At 36.3% G+C, this 21,613-nt stretch overlaps 2 protein-coding genes and 1 long non-coding RNA gene across 8 annotated transcripts; 2 read left to right on the top strand and 1 right to left on the bottom strand.

The window, feature by feature from the left end:
- Positions 1-188: 188 nt before the first annotated feature.
- LOC104780036 (NADPH:quinone oxidoreductase-like) lies at positions 189-1,580 on the top strand. The gene is made up of 3 exons (XM_010504496.2): positions 189-472; positions 553-744; positions 1,131-1,580. Exons 1-3 carry the CDS (start codon positions 376-378, stop codon positions 1,430-1,432), a joined length of 591 nt encoding a protein of 196 aa, XP_010502798.1. The 5' UTR covers positions 189-375; the 3' UTR covers positions 1,433-1,580.
- On the bottom strand, positions 1,526-11,146 carry LOC104780035 (uncharacterized). 4 transcript variants are annotated; one of them, XR_015596620.1, is made up of 10 exons: positions 10,540-11,146; positions 7,054-7,134; positions 6,928-6,960; positions 6,604-6,802; positions 6,025-6,219; positions 5,657-5,738; positions 2,465-2,521; positions 2,099-2,143; positions 1,913-1,990; positions 1,526-1,789 (listed from the first exon to the last, which is right to left on the bottom strand). It is a non-coding gene; the product is annotated as an uncharacterized LOC104780035 (long non-coding RNA). The 4 variants fall into 4 exon arrangements; XR_015596622.1 differs by having other exon boundaries at positions 2,099-2,162; positions 10,540-11,135; XR_015596621.1 differs by having other exon boundaries at positions 6,025-6,103; positions 10,540-11,135.
- A 1,190-nt stretch (positions 11,147-12,336) lies between these two features.
- LOC104780034 (NADPH:quinone oxidoreductase-like) lies at positions 12,337-14,104 on the top strand. 3 transcript variants are annotated; one of them, XM_087510028.1, is made up of 3 exons: positions 12,337-12,594; positions 12,681-12,776; positions 12,873-14,104. In XM_087510028.1, exons 1-3 carry the CDS (start codon positions 12,498-12,500, stop codon positions 12,980-12,982), a joined length of 303 nt encoding a protein of 100 aa, XP_087366154.1. In that variant the 5' UTR covers positions 12,337-12,497; the 3' UTR covers positions 12,983-14,104. The 3 variants fall into 3 exon arrangements, with proteins under 3 accessions (XP_087366154.1, XP_010502797.1, XP_087366153.1); XM_010504495.3 differs by having other exon boundaries at positions 12,681-12,872; positions 13,627-14,104; XM_087510027.1 differs by having other exon boundaries at positions 12,338-12,594; positions 13,627-14,104.
- Positions 14,105-21,613: the final 7,509 nt, after the last annotated feature.

The following is a 21,613-nucleotide window of genomic DNA, read 5'->3' as shown; positions in this document are numbered from 1 at the left end:
TACCATGAGAGACAGTTCCCAAAGGCCAATAGACTGATAAAGCTCACCATAAACCTGTCAATGAGAAGACATGTAAACCTATTTTTCACACTCACATGCATAAATAGAAAGCCTTAATTTTTAACTGACTTGAGGAGCAAGAGAAGCATCAAAGCATCATATAAACGACACAAAGCATCAAATCTGTTAATGATTTCAAAAGGATCCTTCGATCAAATTATTAGCTACACTTTTTAAGAATATAATAAGTTTAATAGGTCCGAGCCAAGATTAGTGGATTTTTTTTTTTTTTTTGTTTTCTAAATACACGTTTCTTCACCTAATCTCTCATCATTATTCATCGGTCAACACTTTCTCAAATTCTAATCGAAAAAAATGGAACCAGTAAGGGCGATAAAGCCATTGATCAGAGTAGCTGCTCTGTCGGGTTCTCTCCGGAAATACTCTTTCTCAACTGGTCTCCTCCGCGCCGGTATATATATGTTCGTTAATTTTTCATCAATTTTTAGGGTTTTTGTTTTGCTAAACTTTGTACTGTTCTTTTTTTTGCAGCAATCGATCTGACAAAAGAATCGGTTCCGGGAATAGAAATTGAGTATATAGACATATCTTTGTTACCGTTGCTTAACACCGATCTTGAAATCGATGGTACTTATCCTCCGGTTATTGAATCCTTCCGACAGAAGATTCTTGAAGCTGATAGTATCTTGTTTGCTTGTCCTGAGTACAACTACTCTGTCTCAGGTACTTTAAAAAAGATTCTTCTTATGCAAAGTTCTTTAATGAGTTTTACTTTAAGGTTTGGTCTTAGAGGTTTCTTGATTTATTACAAAAAGATATATTCTTTGTCTTTCCTCGTTGTGAGGTATCGTAACGATTAAGAATTGATTTTATATATATGTCTATATACTCAACTGGAGTTAAAGATATATATGTTACTGTAACTATACTTCATTTCTGTCAGTCATATATGCAACTTATGTTCAAGTTGAAAGATCTTATGGTATAACTCCAAACTTCATAGATTTGATGCTTATAAAACTCGTTATTGCTAACGTTAAGTCAAACTCTTTCTATATGTTGACTCGATCGTTAGTCGTTTGTTTACCTATCTTGTGTTTCTGTACCAGCTCCACTTAAGAACGCTCTTGACTGGGCTTCAAGAGCACCTAATGTTTGGGCTAACAAACCAGCTGCCGTTATAAGCACTGGTGGAGACTGTGGTGGAGGAAGATCGCAATACCATCTTCGACAAATCGGAGTATTCCTTGATCTTCATTTCATCAACAAACCCGAGTTTACTCTCAATGCGTTTCAGCCGCCTCAGAAATTCGACGAAGAAGGAAACCTGGTCGATGAAGCGGCCAAGGAGAGGTTGAAACAAGTCCTTGTGTCGTTACAAGCATTTACACTTCGACTTCAAGGCAAGTAAGTTGAGTGGGTCAAACGTTTTATCATGTGTGAGAGTGTGTCATGTGACGAATGATAATGCCAATTGTTGTAATAATTTAATCGTCTGTTGAAGTTTTCGTATAACAGTTTCCATTTCTCATTAATAATTGTACTATCTATACTATTAATTGGGAAGCACGCTTGAAAACAAAAAAAAACAAATATTTCATTACATGCCCATACAAAATAAAAAAGCAAAGAACAAAGGAAAAAAAATTTGAAGACAAAGAGGTAATCTTAGAAGGTAAAAACACACGGATCCTCTCTGTTTGGCAATAAACATATTCGGATCTTTGATATGGTACATATGTATCCAAACAGTTTATTTGCCATAATCCTACAAGGTAAATAAAAATCAAACAGCTTGCGTTTAAAATTAATAGCACCCACAATCTTTTCTGTTATCATTTAATCTCCAATAAATCCGGGATTTTAGAGATAACCGAGTTGGACAACTTACCATTTTCCATAACGATTAGAGGATGAGCTCTTAGACACAAGGTAGTAAATAATTGTCAAAGTATCCGGATTGTAAAATCTGCAAAAACTCAACAAATCAAAAAAGGTTTATATGGAATACCAATCATATCATTATAGTTTATCGTTTAATCTCCAACAAAACAGGGATTCGTTTTAAATAACTTACCATTTGCTGTAAGGAAATAATTTCCATATCACTTCGTCATTTAATCTGCAAAAACTCAGGGAATCTGAACAATTCAGATTTTAAAAACTTACCAAATGTAATATCAATCATAGCAAACATAAACGTTAATTAATCTATTTCCATGAAAAATCATCCTTAATCAAATCAATGATAACTTAAAAAATAAATAAATGATAGATCAAAGTCTATGTCAAAATATTAACTGACAATCTTTAATTGATTCACAAAATATTCTACCATTTACACAATCACAACAATTCACAAGTCAAATTTCTATATAAACAAGCGTAGACGACATAAACGATCTAACAGAGAAAGACCTACAATAATAAGTCAGATAATCACCTTTTAAGAAGAGATGGCCGCCAATGATGCTTTCACAAATCTCTCTGATCTTAAGACCTTCAAAACAACGTGGAAAATTAGAGTCAAGATCGTTCATACGTGGAAGCAGTGTACGACATACACTGGAGAGACTATAGAAATGATATTGGCTGATACCGCAGTAAGTTTATTTTTTCATCATAGTCTATGATAAATCAATGATTATATGTTCTAAAATAGCATGACTGTTTCATTATTAGGGTACTCTAATTCATGCAACGGTCAAGAAGCAGCAGTTGAAGAAATTCCAAAGGCTGATCGTCTTTGGAGAGTGGAGAATTATTCAGAATTTTCTACTAACAAGAGCATCTGGAAAGTTTCGGGCTACCAAACATCCATACAATATGACCATCATGAACTCAACCCTCATAACCCGTAGTCCTGATTTGTCCAATGACTTTTATCTTGATCTAGCTTCATATGAGAACATACTTGCAGAAGATGGTTTGAATGAACACATTCTAATAGGTACATCTATTATATTATTGGGTTAAAATTTATAGCTATAGATATGTGGACTAATATTTTTAATATGAGTATGTGCTACATATTTCCTATTACAGATGTTGTTGGTCAGGTGGTTTCTATTGGTGATATGAAGATGTCAGAAGTCAATGACAAACCGAATAAGAGATTAGAGGTTGAGCTACGAGACACAAGGTAGAAAATTCAGTTTTCAATAATTTTGTTTACCTTGCAAGTAATAAACATTAAACATTACTTTTTGATGGTCATAACAAAACAGTGATCAGCGTTTGTCATGCACCTTCTGGGGAAAGTTTGCTGACAATATTTGGACAGCATGTCAAAATGCAAATAATTCAATCGTCATATGCTTGATGCTTTGTGCAAAAATAAATACATACAATGGTAAGTTTTGTCAATTTGTTTTGTGTTATATGTGGAGTATGAAGGTTCATGTTTGGATTCACTCGATTTCAACTTATGTAGGCCAACGAACAGTTTCAAATGCATATGATATGTCCTTGATGCTAATCAACCCAGACTACTCTCCTGTTCAATATTTTGTTGCAGAGTATTTTTCTAAACTAGGCTCTAAATTGTTTTGTTTAAATATTTTTAACAAAACAATTGTTTTCAAATTTAATTAATAGGTTGCCAAGTGATAATTTGAAAGTTACTATCGGGAAAAGAAACTGCAATGGTGGGAACCAACAAAATGACAAGGAAGATTACATCAACCACTTCCCACGAAGCACTATTTCAAATCTACTTGAATCTACAATGGTAGCCTTCCTATTTACTTGAAAACGTTGCCTCCAGTGGAATCGCTTCTCTTTTGCTAGCAGGTGGAAGGACAGCACATTCTAGATTCAGAATTCCAATTAATCCCCATGAAGGTAGTGTATGTACAATGAGTCCTGGATCGGATCAAGCTCAACTGGTGGCTGAAGCATCTTTGATAATATGGGATGAAGCTCCCATGATGAGCAAACACTGTTTTGAATCGTTGGATAGAAATTTGTCAGATATTATGAAAGGAACAGGAAATCGACCTTTTGGTGGAAAAGTGGTTGTTTTTGGAGAAGATTTCAGACAAGTGTTACCCATTATCCCAAATGCTGGAAGAGCAGAAATATGTATGAGTGCACTCAATGCTTCATACATATGGAAACATCGTAAAGTGTTGAGGTTGACCAAGAATATGAGGCTTCTTGCAAAGGATTTGAATCCCAAAGCTGCTAAAGAGCTAAAGGACTTTTCAGATTGGATACTGAAAGTGGGTGATGGGAAGATAACTGAACCTAATGATGGTGAAGTTATGATAGATATCCCAGAAGAATTATTAATCACATCAGCAGACAACCCTATTGAGGTAATAAGCAAAGAGATTTATGGAGATCCTAAGTTTTTGAAAGATAAAAAAGATCCTTTGTTCTTTCAAGAAAGAGCAATCTTATGTCCCACCAATGAGGAAGTTGACATTATCAATGAGTATATGCTTGATCAGTTAGAAGGTAAATCTTTTTCTATTTTGTTGTTTTCAAATTCCGATGGTTCTAATACATAATAAGTTTGCCATTAATGTTGACCCGTGTTTATATGTCTATAGGTGAGGAGAGAACATACCTAAGTTCAGATTCTATAGATCCAGCTGACAAACGTTATGAAAACAATCCAGTGCTTACACCTGATTTCTTAAATAGCCTAAAGGTCTCTGGAGTACCTAATCATCGAATAAGATTGAAGGTTGGTTGTCCAGTTATGTTGTTAAGAAATCTAGATCCAAGGGGAGGGCTAATGAATGGTACAAGGTTGCAGATCACACAAATGGCTGAGTTTGTTTTAGAAGCTATTGTGATTACAAGAGACAGAGTTGGAGACAACGTATTAATTCCAAGGATATTGCTCACTCCTTCAGACACTAAACTACCTTTCAAAATGCCTCAAAGATAATTACCTTTAGTTGTTGCTTTTGCAATGACTATTAACAAAAGTCAAGGACAATCTTAGATTCTGTTGGCCTCTATTTGCCTAGACCATGTTTTTCACATGGTCAGCTATATGTTGCAGTTTCAAGAGTGACTTCAAAAAAAGGATTGAAGATTTTGATTGTGGATAAAGAAGGAAACCCTCAGAAGCAAACAATGAATGTTGTATTCAAAGAAGTGTTTCAGAATTTGAAATAACTCGCTCAGAAATCTTTCAAAAAGGTACGATTTTTTCATATCGTATTTTTTCTATTTTTAAAAATAAAATAATATGACATTTCTACGTTTTTTCGAATATATAACCTATTACTACTTCTGGTATTTCAAAAGGATTGTTACAGTGGATGAAAGGAACCGAGAATGGTGTAGAAGAGTATGGTGCCAGTTACAGAGAAACGTTTTTGAGAAGGTAAGCAGTGAAAGCTTATGTTAAAGACCTGATGTTAAGGACCAAGTATTTTATCTTTAATTATAGATATTATGTTGTTTGATAGTGTGGTTTTTTTTTGTTTGAAGTAAACCAACTGAGCCTTCATGGTTTTAACTTCATTTTTTCCACACTATGCAAAGCTTATTTTTTAAAAAATAATTTTTTAGAAATCGTGCATATATATTACTTACTTTTATCATAAACAATCACAAATTGAGAGAATTTTAAAGATATAACAAAACTAAGAATAAGGAGGCTTGGAAAACTTACCAATATAAAGTATAGATGTCTTCTTCATTGATTCATTTCCAAATTGTAACTTTGATCATCTTACTGGAAAAACAGGATCATCCTAAAGAAAAAAAAAATGTAATCAGAGTTTAGTTATATAAATTAAAACCGCAATTGTATTAACAAAAAATTGAATCTGTTTCTTATATTTGATATTGTGTTCCTCAACTGTTTGATATCCTGAGGAAATCAATAGTCCCCACATTTCAATACAATTAGTGACAAAGTTGAGAATTGAATTTCTAGTGAGTTTTGATTATTCTTTGTTAATCATAAACAATTAAAAAAAATTAGACAAGATTTAAAAGCCAACAATTTGAGATGAATATGGAACTTGAAAAACTTACAAGTATCAAGTGATGATGTATTCTTTACTCGACTGCCAGTTTGAAAGTGCTGCCATCATAATCTAAAAACAGAATCAGCCTACAAAAAAAATCGTATTAGTGTTTTGTAAACTTAAAAACACGTAATTGTTTAAACTTAACATTGATTTCAATACTTATCTTTGGTTTAATCGTAGTCCTCAACAGTTTTATATTCTGACAAGGTAAAAGATACACAGATTTTAAAAGAAGAAATGACAACTAAACAATGTAATTATACAAGATTTTTTTAACAGAATATGAGGCAGACTAATATCTAAAGGATCAAAAAGTTGAATACCGGATTTACATGGGCTAAATTCTACATTAAGGCTATATTCATACAAAAGACATCAATTAGTTTACAAATCAAATAACAAATTAAACTTATTACAGTAATTTTGTCTACAAAAAAAATGTTTCCTTTGTTAATGAATTTGAAAAAATCTCAAATAAAAGTATTTTCTTTAATTTTTCTTTCTTAATCAAAAACAATTAAAAAGTTTAGACAAGATTTAAACGCCAAAGATTTGAGATGAATATGGAACTTGAAAAACTTACAAATATCAAGTGCTGATGTATTCTTTACTCGTCTGCCAGTTTCTAAGTGTAGTCATCTTAACCAAAATTCACAATCAGCCTACCAAAAAACAAATTCGTATTAGTGTTTTGTAAACTTAAAAACCTGTAACTGTTTAAACTTAACATTGATTTCAATACTTATCTTTGGTTTAATCATAGTCCTCAACTGTTTTATATCCTGACAAGGTAAAAAATACACAGATTTTGAAAGAAGAATTGACAAGTAAACAATGTAATTTCATAAAAAAATTATAACAAAATATGAAAGAGACTAATATCTAAAGGATAAAAAAAGTCTCATACCGGGTTTACATGGGACAAAATTCCATGTTAAGGCTATATTCATACAAAAGACATCAATTAGTTTACGAATCAAATAACAACTAAATTTTGGTTTTAATAGAGAAATAGATCAAACCATTTACTTACCAGTTCAATCGATTACCAAGAACATCTAAAAGCAGTGATTGTAACGGTAGATCTGAGTTTGTCCTAGAGAAATCGTTTAACCTGATTGATGAAATATAAAGAGCACTGTTTAGAAAGCCACTTTCCTAGAACAAAAAAAAGAAATTAAAATCTGCGTAAACAACAAGATCCAGATTTAAAACAATCTGTAAAAATACAAATCCAACACCAAAAATCTATTTAAACGATTGATAAAATCAAGGTTCCAAGGAAAACAACAAATTCAATTGGTAAACGAAATTGAAAATACTGTTCTAACTTTTAACTTACCTGTTCACAAAATTAATTCTCTAACCTCGAAAGATATTGATCAAGTATCTGGGTTATATGAAAAAGGGAATATCGATTTAGATTCAGCTGGAATCGTATTTGTTTAGCTGTGAATCCAAAGTCGAAGAGGAGTAGAGAAGAAGACCCAATTTTTTTTTTTTTTGTCCTTTCGTTTCTTTTCTGTTTTTTTTTTTTTTTTAATTACTACAATTATTCATTCACAAGTCAATAATGGAAGATTTTCTACAGCCCAATTAAATTGAAATCATCGAGGCCCATTAGCAATTTGTGGGTATTCCTTACCAACTAATCCAATACTATCACTAAAAATATTTTTATTAAAATTACTACTAAACTTAATAAAAACCTATGGTAATAATACAATTACAAAAATATAAAATTAAACAAGTATTAGTTTGAGAAACACATTCGAAAAAAAAATAATTTCGAAAAAAACGCCGCACATACGTGCGGATCCGTCACTAATATGTATATGTTTCTGAGTTACTCCAACAAGTTATATTGTGAGTTATGTGAAATAACTGTAAATACTGATATTCTATATCATTAGGTTCTCGTGCAATAATATAGTTTTATGTAATTACATCTATGAGAATATTTGAGATTATATATATGTCAAATTCTCAAATTTGAATAATAAAGCATATTTTAAGATGTAACTATAATTATATCAAATAAGCTATATGATATCCCATCAACATATTACATAAGCTGTAATTAATAATGATATAATAATTTATTAGATACTAACGTAAAATTATACTTTCAGAAATATTTTAATTATAAAGTTAACTGCGATAATTCGTCCAACCCCAGGATAGCTATAATGTCCTGAAGCTCTTTGTAACGTTGTAAAGTTTGCTTAACTTGTTGCGCAGTTTCATAATGTTCCTCGCCAACGATTCGAGGTTGTAGCATAGTTGACGTTGAATCTAAAGGATCTACCGCTGGATAGATACCTTTGGCAGCTAATCCTCTTGATAGTACGGTAGTCGCATCTAAATGTGCAAATGTGGTGGCAGGAGCGGGGTCAGTCAAATCATCTGCAGGTACATAAACTGCTTGAATAGAGGTTATGGACCCTTTTTCGTAGAAGTAATTCTTTCTTGTAAAGTACCCATTTCGGTACTAAGGGTGGGTTGATAACCCACAGCGGAAGGCATTCTACCCAATAAAGCGGATACCTCGGATCCTGCTTGTACGAAACGGAAAATATTATCGATAAATATAAGTACGTCTTGCTCATTAACATCTCGGAAATATTCTGCCATAGTTAAGGCAGTCAGACCAACTCTCATACGAGCTCCTGGCGGTTCATTCATCTGACCATAGACTAGGGCCACTTTAGATTCCACAAGATTTTGTTCATTAATGACTCCAGATTCTTTCATTTCCATGTAAAGATCATTTCCTTCACGAGTCCGTTCGCCTATTCCACCAAATACGGATACACCACCATGAGCTTTGGCAATGTTGTTGATCAATTCCATAATCAGTACTGTTTTACCCACGCCAGCCCCACCGAATAGTCCAATTTTTCCCCCACGACGATAAGGGGCCAAAAGATCTACTACTTTAATTCTTGTTTCAAAAATCGCTAATTTTGTATCTAATTGTATAAAAGCAGGCGCGGATTTATGGATAGGAGATGTTGTGCGAGTATCGACAGGACCTAAATTATCAACGGGTTCCCCAAGCACGTTGAAAATTTGTCCTAGAGTCGCTCCACCGACTGGAACACTTAGAGGATTTCCCATATCAACCACATCCATTCCTCTCTTTAAACCCTCTGTCGCACTCATAGCTACAGCTCTAACTCGATTATTTCCTAATAATTGTTGTACTTCACAAGTCACATTAATTTCTTGACCAAGAGTATCTCGATCCTTAACCACCAAAGCATTGTAAATATTAGGCATTTTGCCCGGGGGAAAGGCTACATCTAGTACTGGACCAATGATTTGGGCGATACGTCCCAGGTTTTTTTTTTCACGTATCGAAACCTCTGGATCCGAAGTAGTAGGAATTATTCTCATAATAAATAATTAAAAAAATGTTAAATTTTGTTGCGAAATTTTTTGAATACAGAAAAAATCTTCAATAGCAAATTCATCGGTTAATTCAATAAAAAATAGGAGTAAGCACTCGATTTCGTTGATACTACCCAAGCGGATGTGGAATTCAATTTTTTTACTTATTCAATGAAGGAATAGTCATTTTCAAGCTCAATTAACTGAAACCTAGTTTTAAAATAAAAAATATATTAATAAAAAAAAATTTTGCGGAAAGTCTTTGATTGATTTATCATAATAGAATAGGCAAGACTTTGTTTTATCTAGCAAATTCGAAACGGAACTCTAGTTATGATTCATTATTTCGATCTCACGAGCCCTTTTTCGTATTTTAATTTTAACATATCCGGTTATGCGTCCCATTTATTCATCCCTTTAGCAACCCCCCTTATTTTTCGTTTTCATGGATGAATTCCGCATATTGTCATATCTAGAATTTACATATACAACATATATTACTGTCAAGAGTGGTTTTATTAATATTTTAATATGAAATATTTGGGTTTTTTAAAAGTCAAATATTCAAAACTTGAAAAAGAAGTATTAGGTTGCGCTATACATATGAAAGAATATACAATAATGATGTATTTGGCGAATCAAATATCATGGTCTAATAAAGAATCATTCTGATTAGTTGATAATTTTGTGAAAGATTCCTGTGAAAAAGGTTAATTAAATCTATTCCTAATTTATGTCGAGTAGACCTTGTTGTTTTGTTTTATTGCAAGAATTCTAAATTCATGACTTGTAGGGAGGGACTTATGTCACCACAAACAGAGACTAAAGCAAGTGTTGGATTCAAAGCTGGTGTTAAAGAGTATAAATTGACTTATTATACTCCTGAATATGAAACCAAGGATACTGATATCTTGGCAGCATTCCGAGTAACTCCTCAACCCGGAGTTCCACCTGAAGAAGCAGGGGCTGCGGTAGCTGCGGAATCTTCTATTGTTTTTGTGGTTTTTTCTTTTTTCAAATTTTATTTTTTTTTGTGTTTTATGAAATCATTTATTGTAATTGTTTTATGAAATTTTCCCCAATCTCAATTCCCAAAATTGAAGCTATGAATAAATTGAGAGCATACCATGAACGGGTTCAGAAACCATGACGGAGAAGCCGAAGCTGGAGAAACTTGTGGCTTACGACACCAAGCTCCCCTACTGGTGCCTCCATCATGACTTACTTGTGTCACCTGAGCCTGCGGTGGCTAAGGAGCCGCCTGTGGTCGAGGTTGCTGAAACTGAGTCCCACGACCACTGTGACCAGATGGAGGTCTCCACTGACCCTGGTTCTGAAATCTTGTTGCTCACCACGACCTTGACTACGATTTACGCCGTCTTGCTCTATGCCGCGACCACGACCGCGATCTCCGCCGCCAAAACGCGACCACGGTCTCCTCCTCCTCCGTCATAACCATGACCTCCACCACCACCATCGCCACGACCTCCGCCGCCTTTGCCACTACCATCACCACGACCACCTCGGTAACCACCACGCTCCAATGGATTAGGATTTGATTGGATCATAACGGGAAGACACTTTAGTGAAATAAAATAAATTGATTAAACGCAGTGAAGAAGATTGGTATCACGGCGAGCATTGAAGATTGGTATCACGGCGACGAAGAAAATAAATCTACCAATTGATTAAACACAGTGTTCGACAAAACTCTTTTGATTTGCTTTGTCCACATAATAAAAAAATGCTATTAATTGTTTTAATTTGATAGGTTGTTGATTTTTTATGAGGTGTCAACACCAGCTCCAATACTGAGTCAGAAGAGGAGAGCAACATACTTTTACTGTATTGATTTTAACATGTTTATTATATGAGATCCGAACATGTCCCACCATGTAATCCATCTTATTAGTTTTTTTATAGGTTTAGAGATTTATAATATTTTGAGTTTTTCAATCTTTAATTTTTTTTTATATTTGGTATAATTAAATGGTTCAATTAAAAAAAATGAAACCAAATATAAATTTTAAATTATTAAACTTAGTATTAAATTAAACTTTCAGCTCAATTGATTTGGGATTTATTTGAACATATTTATAATATGATTATGAATCATTGTCTAAAATTTTATTCGATGGGATGTTATACACATGTTTTCATCAACTGATTAAATAATATATATCCGTTTAAAAAAATTTGAATCACAACGTATGGAATGAAAAACATCTAAAATTTTATTAAGTTTATGTATATGATGACTCAAAACATTTAAAATTATATTTAAATAAAAATAATAGAAAATAATAATATTATATCTTGATTAACAAACTCTTCTAAATATTCATACTATTAATTCTAGAACATTAAATGAATATTTTGATTTCTAATTATAATTTAAATCTTTTAATTGTGTTGGTTATATGGATGGTATGGAATAAATTATAAGTGTTGTTTAGATACATGAATAAAATTATTTCTATATTCCATAATTATCCTTAATTAGCTTCATAATTTGTAACTTTAAATCAAAGACATTTCAAATAATTATTTACAAAACAAAGGTTACTCTTTAAATTGTACTTCAAAAATACTACTAGTATAAATTACATTCTTAAAACTGAGAAAAATTTGAGATATGGAGATGGAGAATTGGAAAATGATTATTTATAGAATGAAAGTGAGGGGAGTATATGATTGAGTAAAATAGAAACGAAAAGATTAGGCTTCCACTAAGTCATAGTCGGAATCTATTTAAAAATATTTTAGATTGTGTAATACAAGTAAATATTATTAATTATAAAAATTAATTTTTTAATAAAATCGAATATAAAAAGTTGGAATTATGCGTTTCCAAAATGTTATTTTAGATTTTTTTTATTTCTACATTTCAATCTTAAATAGTGTTTTTGTGCAAAAGTTTTTCAGAACAAAAAGTTTTGTTTTTTAATGTTTGCAATGTCATTACTCATTTAGACATTTAGCCAGTTACACTTTTTTTTTTTTGTGTGTGTGCCTTCCTCCACCCTAGTTTCTCTTATCCTTATTCTTCATCGGTCAACTTTTCAAACTCTCCAATCAGGGAAAATGGAGGCAGCAACATCGATTAAGCCAATAATCAGAGTCGCTGCTCTCTCCGGTTCTCTCCGTAAAACCTCTTTCCACACTGGTCTCCTCCGCGCCGGTACATTCCCTTTTTTTCCTAACTTTTGCAAATTTTTGTGGTTCCGTTTGTTACTTATTGCTAACTCTTCTTTGGATTTCTTGCAGCGATTGATTTGACGAAAGAATCAGTTCCGGGAATGGAGATTGAGTATATAGACATATCTCCATTACCGTTGATTAACACCGATCTTGAAATCAACGGTACTTATCCTCCGGTTGTTGAAGCTTTCCGGCTTAAGATTCTTGACGCTGATAGTATCTTGTTTGCTTCTCCTGAATACAATTTCTCTGTTTCAGGTATTTCAGGAAAGGTTATTTTTAATGCAACGTTCTTTAGTGGTTTGGTCTTTAAGAGGTTTCTTGATTTTGCTACGAGAAGATATTGTCTTTGTCTTCTTTCGTTATGAGATGTCTGAAGGATTAGAAATTTGGTTTATCAAGTAGTATCACTTTGGATTTGATAAGATATCTTAGTCATATGCAACGAATGCTCCACTCAAAAGACTCTTGCCAGTTCTGTTTCTTGGTTTTTTACACTCTTTGACTGTTGTTGGCTTGTGAAATATTGCTTTTGTGGAGTTTATGACGATTTGTTTTTATGATAATCCCTATATATTTTTCGATATGATGCGATTTCTGCTTGTATAACTGATGGTATCATACCATCGTTGGCTCAAATTGAACTACTCTCATCATTTCTGTTGCTTGGGATTTACACTTTTAACGTTTTGATTTTGTGGCAAGTTGTAACATTTCTTACGTAAAAATTCCATTTTCTGTGAACCTTGTCTGCTGTTTCCTAATGTTCAGTAATGTGACATAACTCTTGCATATTCTTGTTGACTTGTGAATTTAGGTTTTGTGGGAAGTTGTGATATATAGATTTGATATAAGTTCTGTTTCTGTAAACCTTAGAATTTTGCTTAATGTTGAGGAATGTGACAGGACTTATATCAGTTGTCAGCAATGTTGGAAACATATGATTCAAAAACATATGCTAATCAACCTTCTTTTTTTTTTTGTTGGTTTACCTTACTTGTTACTATACCAGCTCCACTTAAGAATGCCCTTGACTGGGCTTCAAGAGCACCTAATGTTTGGGCTGACAAACCCGCAGCCATTCTAAGCACCGGTGGAAGTTCCGGTGGAGGAAGAGCCCAATATCATCTACGACAAATCGGAGTTTTTCTTGATCTTCATTTCATCAACAAACCCGAGTTTACTCTTAATGCGTTTCAGCCACCTCAGAAATTCGACGCAGAAGGAAACCTGGTCGATGAAGCGGCTAAGGAGAAGTTGAAACAAGTCCTTGTCTCCTTACAAGCATTTACACTTCGACTACAAAGGTAACTACGTTGAGTGGGTCAAATATTTGATCATTTGTGAGTTTGTTCATGTGATGAAAATTATCCCAATTGTTGTGATAATAATTAGTGTGCTTCAATTACCGTATAACCCTTTCCATTTCTCATCAATAATTGTACATGATACATATGTATGTTTATGAGTTTATTCAACAAAATCAACTAGATAGTGTGTGGTTATTGTAACTAAATGTAATTAAATTAACTTGTAAAATTGATATTCTATAAGATTAGATTCTCATGATTTATATATTTTTATTGTAAATACATCTTCTATATATTATTTGAGATTATGTAACACTTGAATTTAAAAGCATACATTACCGATGTAATTTATTAAAATTACCCATCCACAATTTAAGTAAGCTATACGATATTATAGATATAATAATTTGTTAATAAGAAAGGAAGTAAGAAGTCTAGAACATCATCAATTTAAAAAAGCACAAAAACGAGTTCGTCCTAATATCTTTTCTCCTAGACATTATTACCGAGGCGCCGTTAACATCTTTTCCCTCGACGCCTGTAGAGCTCCGACTCGCCGGCGTCGGGATCTCTCAATCCCTACACTCTTTTGTTGCGTCTTTGGTTTTTTTGATTCTTGTTTCTTTGTTTCTCTCGGAGTCCCTTCGAGGTTTTGGATCTCAACTCTGACAATGCTTCAGCTTCTTTCTCCCTTTCTCCTACCTCCGCATCCGGTGAACCTTCTCGATAAGCTGGCTCCTGTGTGGTCCCAACAGTGAGATGTTTTCTCCGAGACCCCTAAACGCCCCAATTGCCTTGGTCCCCGCCGGTCTTACCGCCTCTTATCACTGTCAACCTCAACAACTCTCCGCTCCTGGGAAGTTTTTCCCCTCACCAAGTGCTTTGCTTGGATGCAGCTGGACGAGAGCTCTATTTTGACACTAGAGTCGATGAGGACTTTGACAGTGAAACCTACTTCCTCGGCGTTCACTAGCACATCATTGATTCTGTTATGGCCCAGGTTTGATTTTCACTTTTTACCCAAATACCTGACAGTTAGGCCATCTTTTCTTTGGATACACTCGCTTATTTACCCTGAATCCCTGCCGATCTTTGCTTGGCCTTGCCTTATGAGTGTATGAATTCGCTGATCCGCTTTCGACATTGTATGACTAGTCCTAGAACTTCTCTACCTAGATCTGTTACTGAGAACCTCGAGTCAAGTCCATCTTCCTTAGTACTGTCTGTATCAGTTTGGTCAAGTCGAGTTTGCCTCGGTAACAGAACATTTGTGGCTTTAGATCTGCTTGATAGTCTTGTTAGTCGAGTTCAGCCTATTAGCTCTATCTGGATGCTTGCCTTGGGTAAACACATTTATGACTCTGATCCGGCAGATCGCTTGATCCCCTCTCTTACACCCTTTAACCCCTTTTATCCCCTACCGCCACTAGATTGAAAGCTTGGTTTTAATGAATTTTTCCAGGTTCAAACCGATTACAAGCTTTGTGTGGAATTCATTTACCTCCATTGCCATGTGAGGGATGATCCACCTGCTTTGTTACGTTTTGAATCCCTTTCCCGACGTTCCCCGGTTATAGTTTCATCTAAATTCATGTGGTTTGGTCCTAAAAGCTTAGATAATTTTGCTCCCATGCTTTGGAACACTCCCATGCTGGCCAAAAACCCCATAAACGTTTCCCCTGTGGAACATCTTTTTACAAGCTCAGACGCGTCATCCGCTAGAACCACTTTTGACCACCAGCTGGTCAAGGACTTCGTGAAGCCTGTCTTCGAGTACGAATCCACCTTGGTCCCAATAAACTTCTCAAATATTGTAAAAACTTGTTCAGTTTGAAAATCCCTTTGTTAAGCTCATGGAGCCCATATCTTTAACTTTCTATATTTATCTTGAATCATGTTGTAAGAACTCACCTCTTCTTGGGGTTTAAGTTTGAATGATAAGTTTCTTGTTTGCCAAAAAAAAAGTTAATAAGAAAGGAAAATCGTATTTTCTTAGAAATTCTAACTTTTTTAATATTATAGATCCAAAATCCATGTTTTGAATATTAATTTCAGAAAAATGTCCAATGAAATTTTAGTTTTGTGGTAAATTTTGAGTGTTTGAGTTTATGAGTCTAAATTAATAAATAATTGATTGCCACGTCAGCAGAGCGAGGGCGATTCCAAAGGCGATTAGGGTTTCGTTTCTTCTTGAAGGGTAGCGGTTCGCCGCCGGCTAGCGATGACCACGGTGGTTGAGGGTGTCTCTGTTACGGTAGGGAGTCCCGAGGGGGTGGTCTCCACAGTGGTGCCAAGCAAATCGACGTATGCAAATGTGGTTGGAAAATCGGCTCTCTCTAGGTTTGATGTAGAAGTTACAATGGTGGATGGGAAAGCTGTGGTGGATGTCCCTGATGAAGTGCTGCAGGGTTCAGTCCCTTTGTGGGAGGATTTCCTTGTAGGTCGCTTCCCAAGTTCTGATCCTCATGTGGGAAGGATTCACTTTATAGTAAACAAAATATGGAATCTGGGTGATCGTTCTGTGAATAGATGTCTTCAGTATCAATGACACGATGGTTAAGTTTTGGATTCGTAACGCGTCAATCAAATCTCATGTCTTGCGTAGGGGTATGTGGAATATCTGTGACTTGCCTATGATTGTTTCAAAGTGGACTCCGGTAGTGGAGGATGCTCAACCGGAAATCAAAACAATGCCAATGTGGATCATTCTAAAGAATGTTCCCTCGTCTATGTTCTCTTGGAAGGGACTGAGCTTCCTTGCCAGTCCAGTTGGTGAACCAAAGAAACTTCATCAGGAGACAGAATTAGTCACTTGTTTTGATGAGGCAAAAGTCTTTGTGGAGGTAGATCTCACAAAGGAGTTGCCGAAGGACTACTATTTCCAAATCAAAGGACTGGAGACATGTGTTCATTTCGAGTATCTGTGGCTTCCTCCACGTTGTGGTTCTTGTCGGAGATGGGGACACTCTACAGATGGTTGTCTTATTGCGGCAGGAAATCTGTCTACTAAGTAACATGAGGTCTCTGCTCCACCTTCTGTTGTCTCGGAGGATGTCACTGTAACGACTCAAGGGTCTTCTGGTGTTGTAGCGAACGTGAGTGAAGGTGTGCATTTAGAAGTTGGGAGTTCAGCTGAAATAGTTGTTGATTCTCAAAAAGAGCAGAAAGGCGGGACTACAGAAGTGTCTGCTGCTGTTGGAAGCGAGACCTCTACTGGTCAGGAAACAGAGGATGGTGAATTTGTTCCTCCCTCCTCTAAGGAGGAATGGTCTAAGGTCACCCATGTTGCGGGTAGTGGGAAGAAATCTGGCAAACATTCTGCCAGGGTGGTGGGTTCTGTCCCTGGGACTCTCATTTCCCCCTCAAGGTTTGATATCCTAAAGGATAGTGTCGAGGATACCATGGAGGAAACTGTCCCTATTGCTCCTACTGCGGACTGCTCCATGAAGGAGAGGCCTGCATCTCAGAAGAGTAAAGCTGACAAGGTCTCCCTGCGGACTGTTCTTCCCAAGAATTCGAAGAGTGCTCATCGGTTCTTGGTTGATTCATCAAAAGGAGACAAAGGGCAGGGCTCTACTCAGCAGAGGCTCAAAAAAACGTATCTAAAAAAACAACGTTAATGTCGGTTTCTTTTGGAATATCCGGAGGTTTAATAAGCATAGTAAGCAGATGGTGGTTCGTGATTGGTTACGTTCTAAGTCAAGTATGGAATTTGGTTGTCTACTAGAAACAAAGGTGAGGGAAAGTAGGGTCCCTACTGTTGTTAAAAAAGTTTTTGGTAACTGGAGTAATTATGGCGAGACCTTAAGCTTCAACATGACTCCTCCTTGTTTCGTGGTAAGCCATGGGTCCTATTTGGTGATTATAATGAAATCTTGGATCCTGAAGAACATTCACGGTTTAAGGCATCTCCTCAGGTTACTCCGGGTATGCAAGATTTCCAAGACATAGTGCGTTATTGCTCCTTAGCGGAATTACGTACTCACGGGCCGTTTTTTACTTGGAGTAACAAACAAGATGCAAGCTTGATATGTAAGAAATTAGACCGGGTTTTGCACAACACTGCTTGGCTTCAGTGTTTTCTGCAGTCCTATGGTGTAATGGAACCAGTTGGTGTTTCTGATCACCTACGTGGTGTGCTCTCTTTTACCTCGGGTTTCTCTCGGCCTAGAGGTCCGTTCAAATTTACAAATGTCATTGCATCTCAGTCTGATTTCAATCCGTGTGCTGAAAGGTTTTGGAGGGGCACTTCTCCTCTTTTCAGTCCACCTCCACTCTTTTCCGGTTTACAAAGAAGTTAAAACTCTTAAATCCTGTGCTTAGAGAGTTAGGCTGCAATAGCTTATCAGACATTTCACGCCGCGCCCGGGATGCCTATGAGGCTCTCTGTGTGTCTCAGAATAACATGTTTGCCAATATGAGCTCCTTAGCAGTTCAGGAGGAATCACAGGCCTATGTACGATGGGAACGAGTGGCTGGATTGGAAGAGCGCTTCTTGAAACAGAAGTCTAAGTTGCACTGGCTTAAAGTTGGTGACAGGAACAACAAATTTTTCCATAACAATGTCCAGGAGAGACAGGCGCTCAACTCCATTCATGAGGTTCTAACCCCTGATGGTCAAATGCTTACAGAACCTGATGACATCAAAGCGGAAGCGGTTCGTTTTTTCTCGGATCTTCTTACTTTGGAACCATCGGGTTTTACTGGAGCATCCCCATGACCAGACTAAGCTTACTGCTGCTGTCACTGAGGAAGAAATTAAGCATGTTATCTTTTCAATGCCTGCAGACAAATCGCCTGGTCCGGATGGTTACACGTCTGAGTTCTTTAAGGCAGCATGGGACATTGTCGGTAAAGAGCTTATCCTTGCTGTTCAATCCTTTTTTGTTTATGGTTTTCTCCCCAAGGGCCTAAACACGACCATCCTTGCTTTGATCCCCAAAAAAGTTGACGCTCGGGCTATGAAAGATTACCGACCGATCTCATGCTGCAATGTGTTATATAAAGCCATTTCAAAGATTCTTGCAAATCGAATCAAACAACTCTTGCCTCAGTTCATTGCTCCAAATCAGTCTGCGTTCATCAAGGATCGCTTATTGATGGAAAATTTACTCCTTGCGAATGAGCTTGTGAAGGACTATCATAAGGCTGGCATCTCTGCTCGATTTGCTATGAAGCTTGACATTTCCAAGGCGTTCGATTCGGTTCAATGGTCTTTTATCCTCAACATCTTCACTGCTTTGAACTTCCCTCCTCAGTTTATTCACTGGATTCATCTCTGCATCTCTACTGCTTCCTTCTCTGTCCAAGTGAATGGGGAATTGACAGGTTTCTTCACAAGTAAGCGAGGGCTGCGTTAAGGTTGTTCTCTATCACCCTACCTCTTTGTCATGTTTATGAACGTTTTGTCAAAGATGCTGGATAGGTCGGCTGTGAACAGAGAATTTGGCTTTCACCCAAAGTGTAAAAACTTGCAACTTACTCATCTATGTTTTGCTGATGACATCATGGTGTTTTCTGATGGTAAGGCTAGCTCGCTGGACCGAATTTTGAGTCTTTTTACTGAGTTTGCAGACCTCTCAGGTTTGCAGATTAGCTTGGAGAAATCCACTCTTTTTTTGGCGGGTGTTACAGGTTCAGTTCGGGAAGAGATTCTTCAGCGGTTCCCTTTTGCAGTAGGTACTTTACCTGTTCGGTATTTGGGATTACCTCTCTTAACCAAGCAAATGTCTCTGGATGGTTGCCTCCCTCTGCTTGAAAAAGTACGTTCCCGTATACAAGCTTGGAAAAATCGGTTCCTTTCGTATGCAGGCCGCTTGCAGCTGCTTAGCTCAGTCATCTCCAGCTTGACAAATTATTGGATATCAGCTTTTCGTTTGCCTAGTGGGTGTATTACAGAGATTGAACGGATTTGCTCAGCGTTTCTCTGGTCTGGTCCTGATTTGAATACCAACAAGGCCAAAGTTGCTTGGCGTGATGTGTGTAGGCCTAAAGCCGAAGGAGGTCTGGGGCTCAAATCGATTTTGGAAGCTAATAAGGTCAATTGCTACAAACTCATTTGGCGTATTGTCTCTGCTAGCTCTCTTTGGGTGGATTGGGTCAAACGGGAGCTTTTGCGGGATGAGTCTTTCTGGTCTGTCAAGGGGAATATGATCTCCGGTTCTTGGATGTGGCGGAAACTGCTTAAATATCGGCTGCCAGCGAGAGACTTCTTTCGTAAGGAAGTGCAGAGTGGTACCACTTCCGCTTTCTGGTTCGATCATTGGTGCCCCCTAGGTCCTTTACATGTTGTTTCAGGGGACTCTGGGTTTATTAGTCTTGGTATACGTCGTACTGCTACGGTTGCCGAGGCTCTTGGTCATAGGCGGCGTCAACACCGTTTGCTTATCTTGAATTAGATTGAGGACGAACTGGATAAAGTTCGCATTCCGCAGCATAGCGATGGAGCAGATGTTGCTCTTTGGCGAGGCCTGGGAGATAAGTTTCGTCCTAAGTTCCTCACCAAAGAGACATGGACTCAAATTCGTTATCCGGGGCCTCCACAATATTGGTCCAAGGCGGTATGGTTCTCCAACTCCACCCTAAAGTATGCTTTCCTCACTTGGCTGGCTGCTCTCAATCGTCTAACCACGTGTAATCGCATGTCTGGCTGGACGGGGATGGTCTCAACACGTTGTGTTCTCTGTTCTGATCCGTGGGAGACGCGGGATCATCTGTTCTTCACTTGTTCATACTCTTCCAATGTGTGGGTCAATCTTGCAGGTCCCTATACGTTGAACTTTGATGATATTCTATCGCTTCTCTCTGGTCATGCTCTTCCTCCAACTAATCGTTTCATTCTCAGATACGTTTTTCAGGCCACCATTCACTTCATTTGGGGTGAACGCAACGGTCGCCGTCATGGGGAGGCTCCGAAGTCTCATGCTCAACTCGTTAAGCTGCTCGACCGTGTCATCCGCAACCGACTGTCAACTCTCACCGTAGGGGATTCCCGACCAGATGATGTTTTCGGTGTTTGGTTAGCTACACGCTACTAAACACTCTGTTTCTTCTTTGTTTAATTTAAAACTGTTCTCAGCTTTGAAGTTGCAAATATTGTAAAGGTTGAACGTTATTTTTTGGTTTGATTAAATTTAAAACTCAATCAAAAAAAAAAAAATTTTGAGTGTTTCTTACCTTCTTCCATAATTAGCTTTGTTTTTGTTTTGAAGATTTCTTCTCTGGTTCGATATGTAATTTATACGTATTTGGTCTTTGAAATTATATTTGGTCGATATGTAATTTATGGATATTTGGTCTTTGAAATTATATTTGGTTTTGAATATTTCTTTTCTGGTCATATGTAATTTATACGATTTTGGTCCTTGAAATTATATTTGTACACAAAAATAAATTAACAAAAATTATAAACAATAGTTTGAATCATTAAATCATTAAAAAGTAACACAGAGAAGAAATTATAACAAAGAAAAAGTAATTAACGTTTGAGAAAAATCTCGAGCAAAGTATGACATTTTTTATTTTCAATAGTGTGAAACTAAATCATTAAAAAAACGCATTCAAACTCTTCTGTTTGGTCGAATTTTCATAATTCCAGAAATTAGTACTTTCTTGTAAAAAAAAAAAGTGTCCAAAGTGAGAGTCCCCCGCAATAATAATGCTTGGGATGATGTCATTTGAGAATATAAT

This window comes from Camelina sativa, chromosome 4 (assembly GCF_030686135.1).
Source record: "Camelina sativa cultivar CO46 ecotype springtype chromosome 4, ASM3068613v1".
NCBI classification, from domain to species: domain Eukaryota; kingdom Viridiplantae; phylum Streptophyta; class Magnoliopsida; order Brassicales; family Brassicaceae; genus Camelina; species Camelina sativa.
The sequence above is the reverse complement of the archived record's forward strand: the minus strand, read 5'-3'. Positions and strand labels throughout refer to the sequence as shown.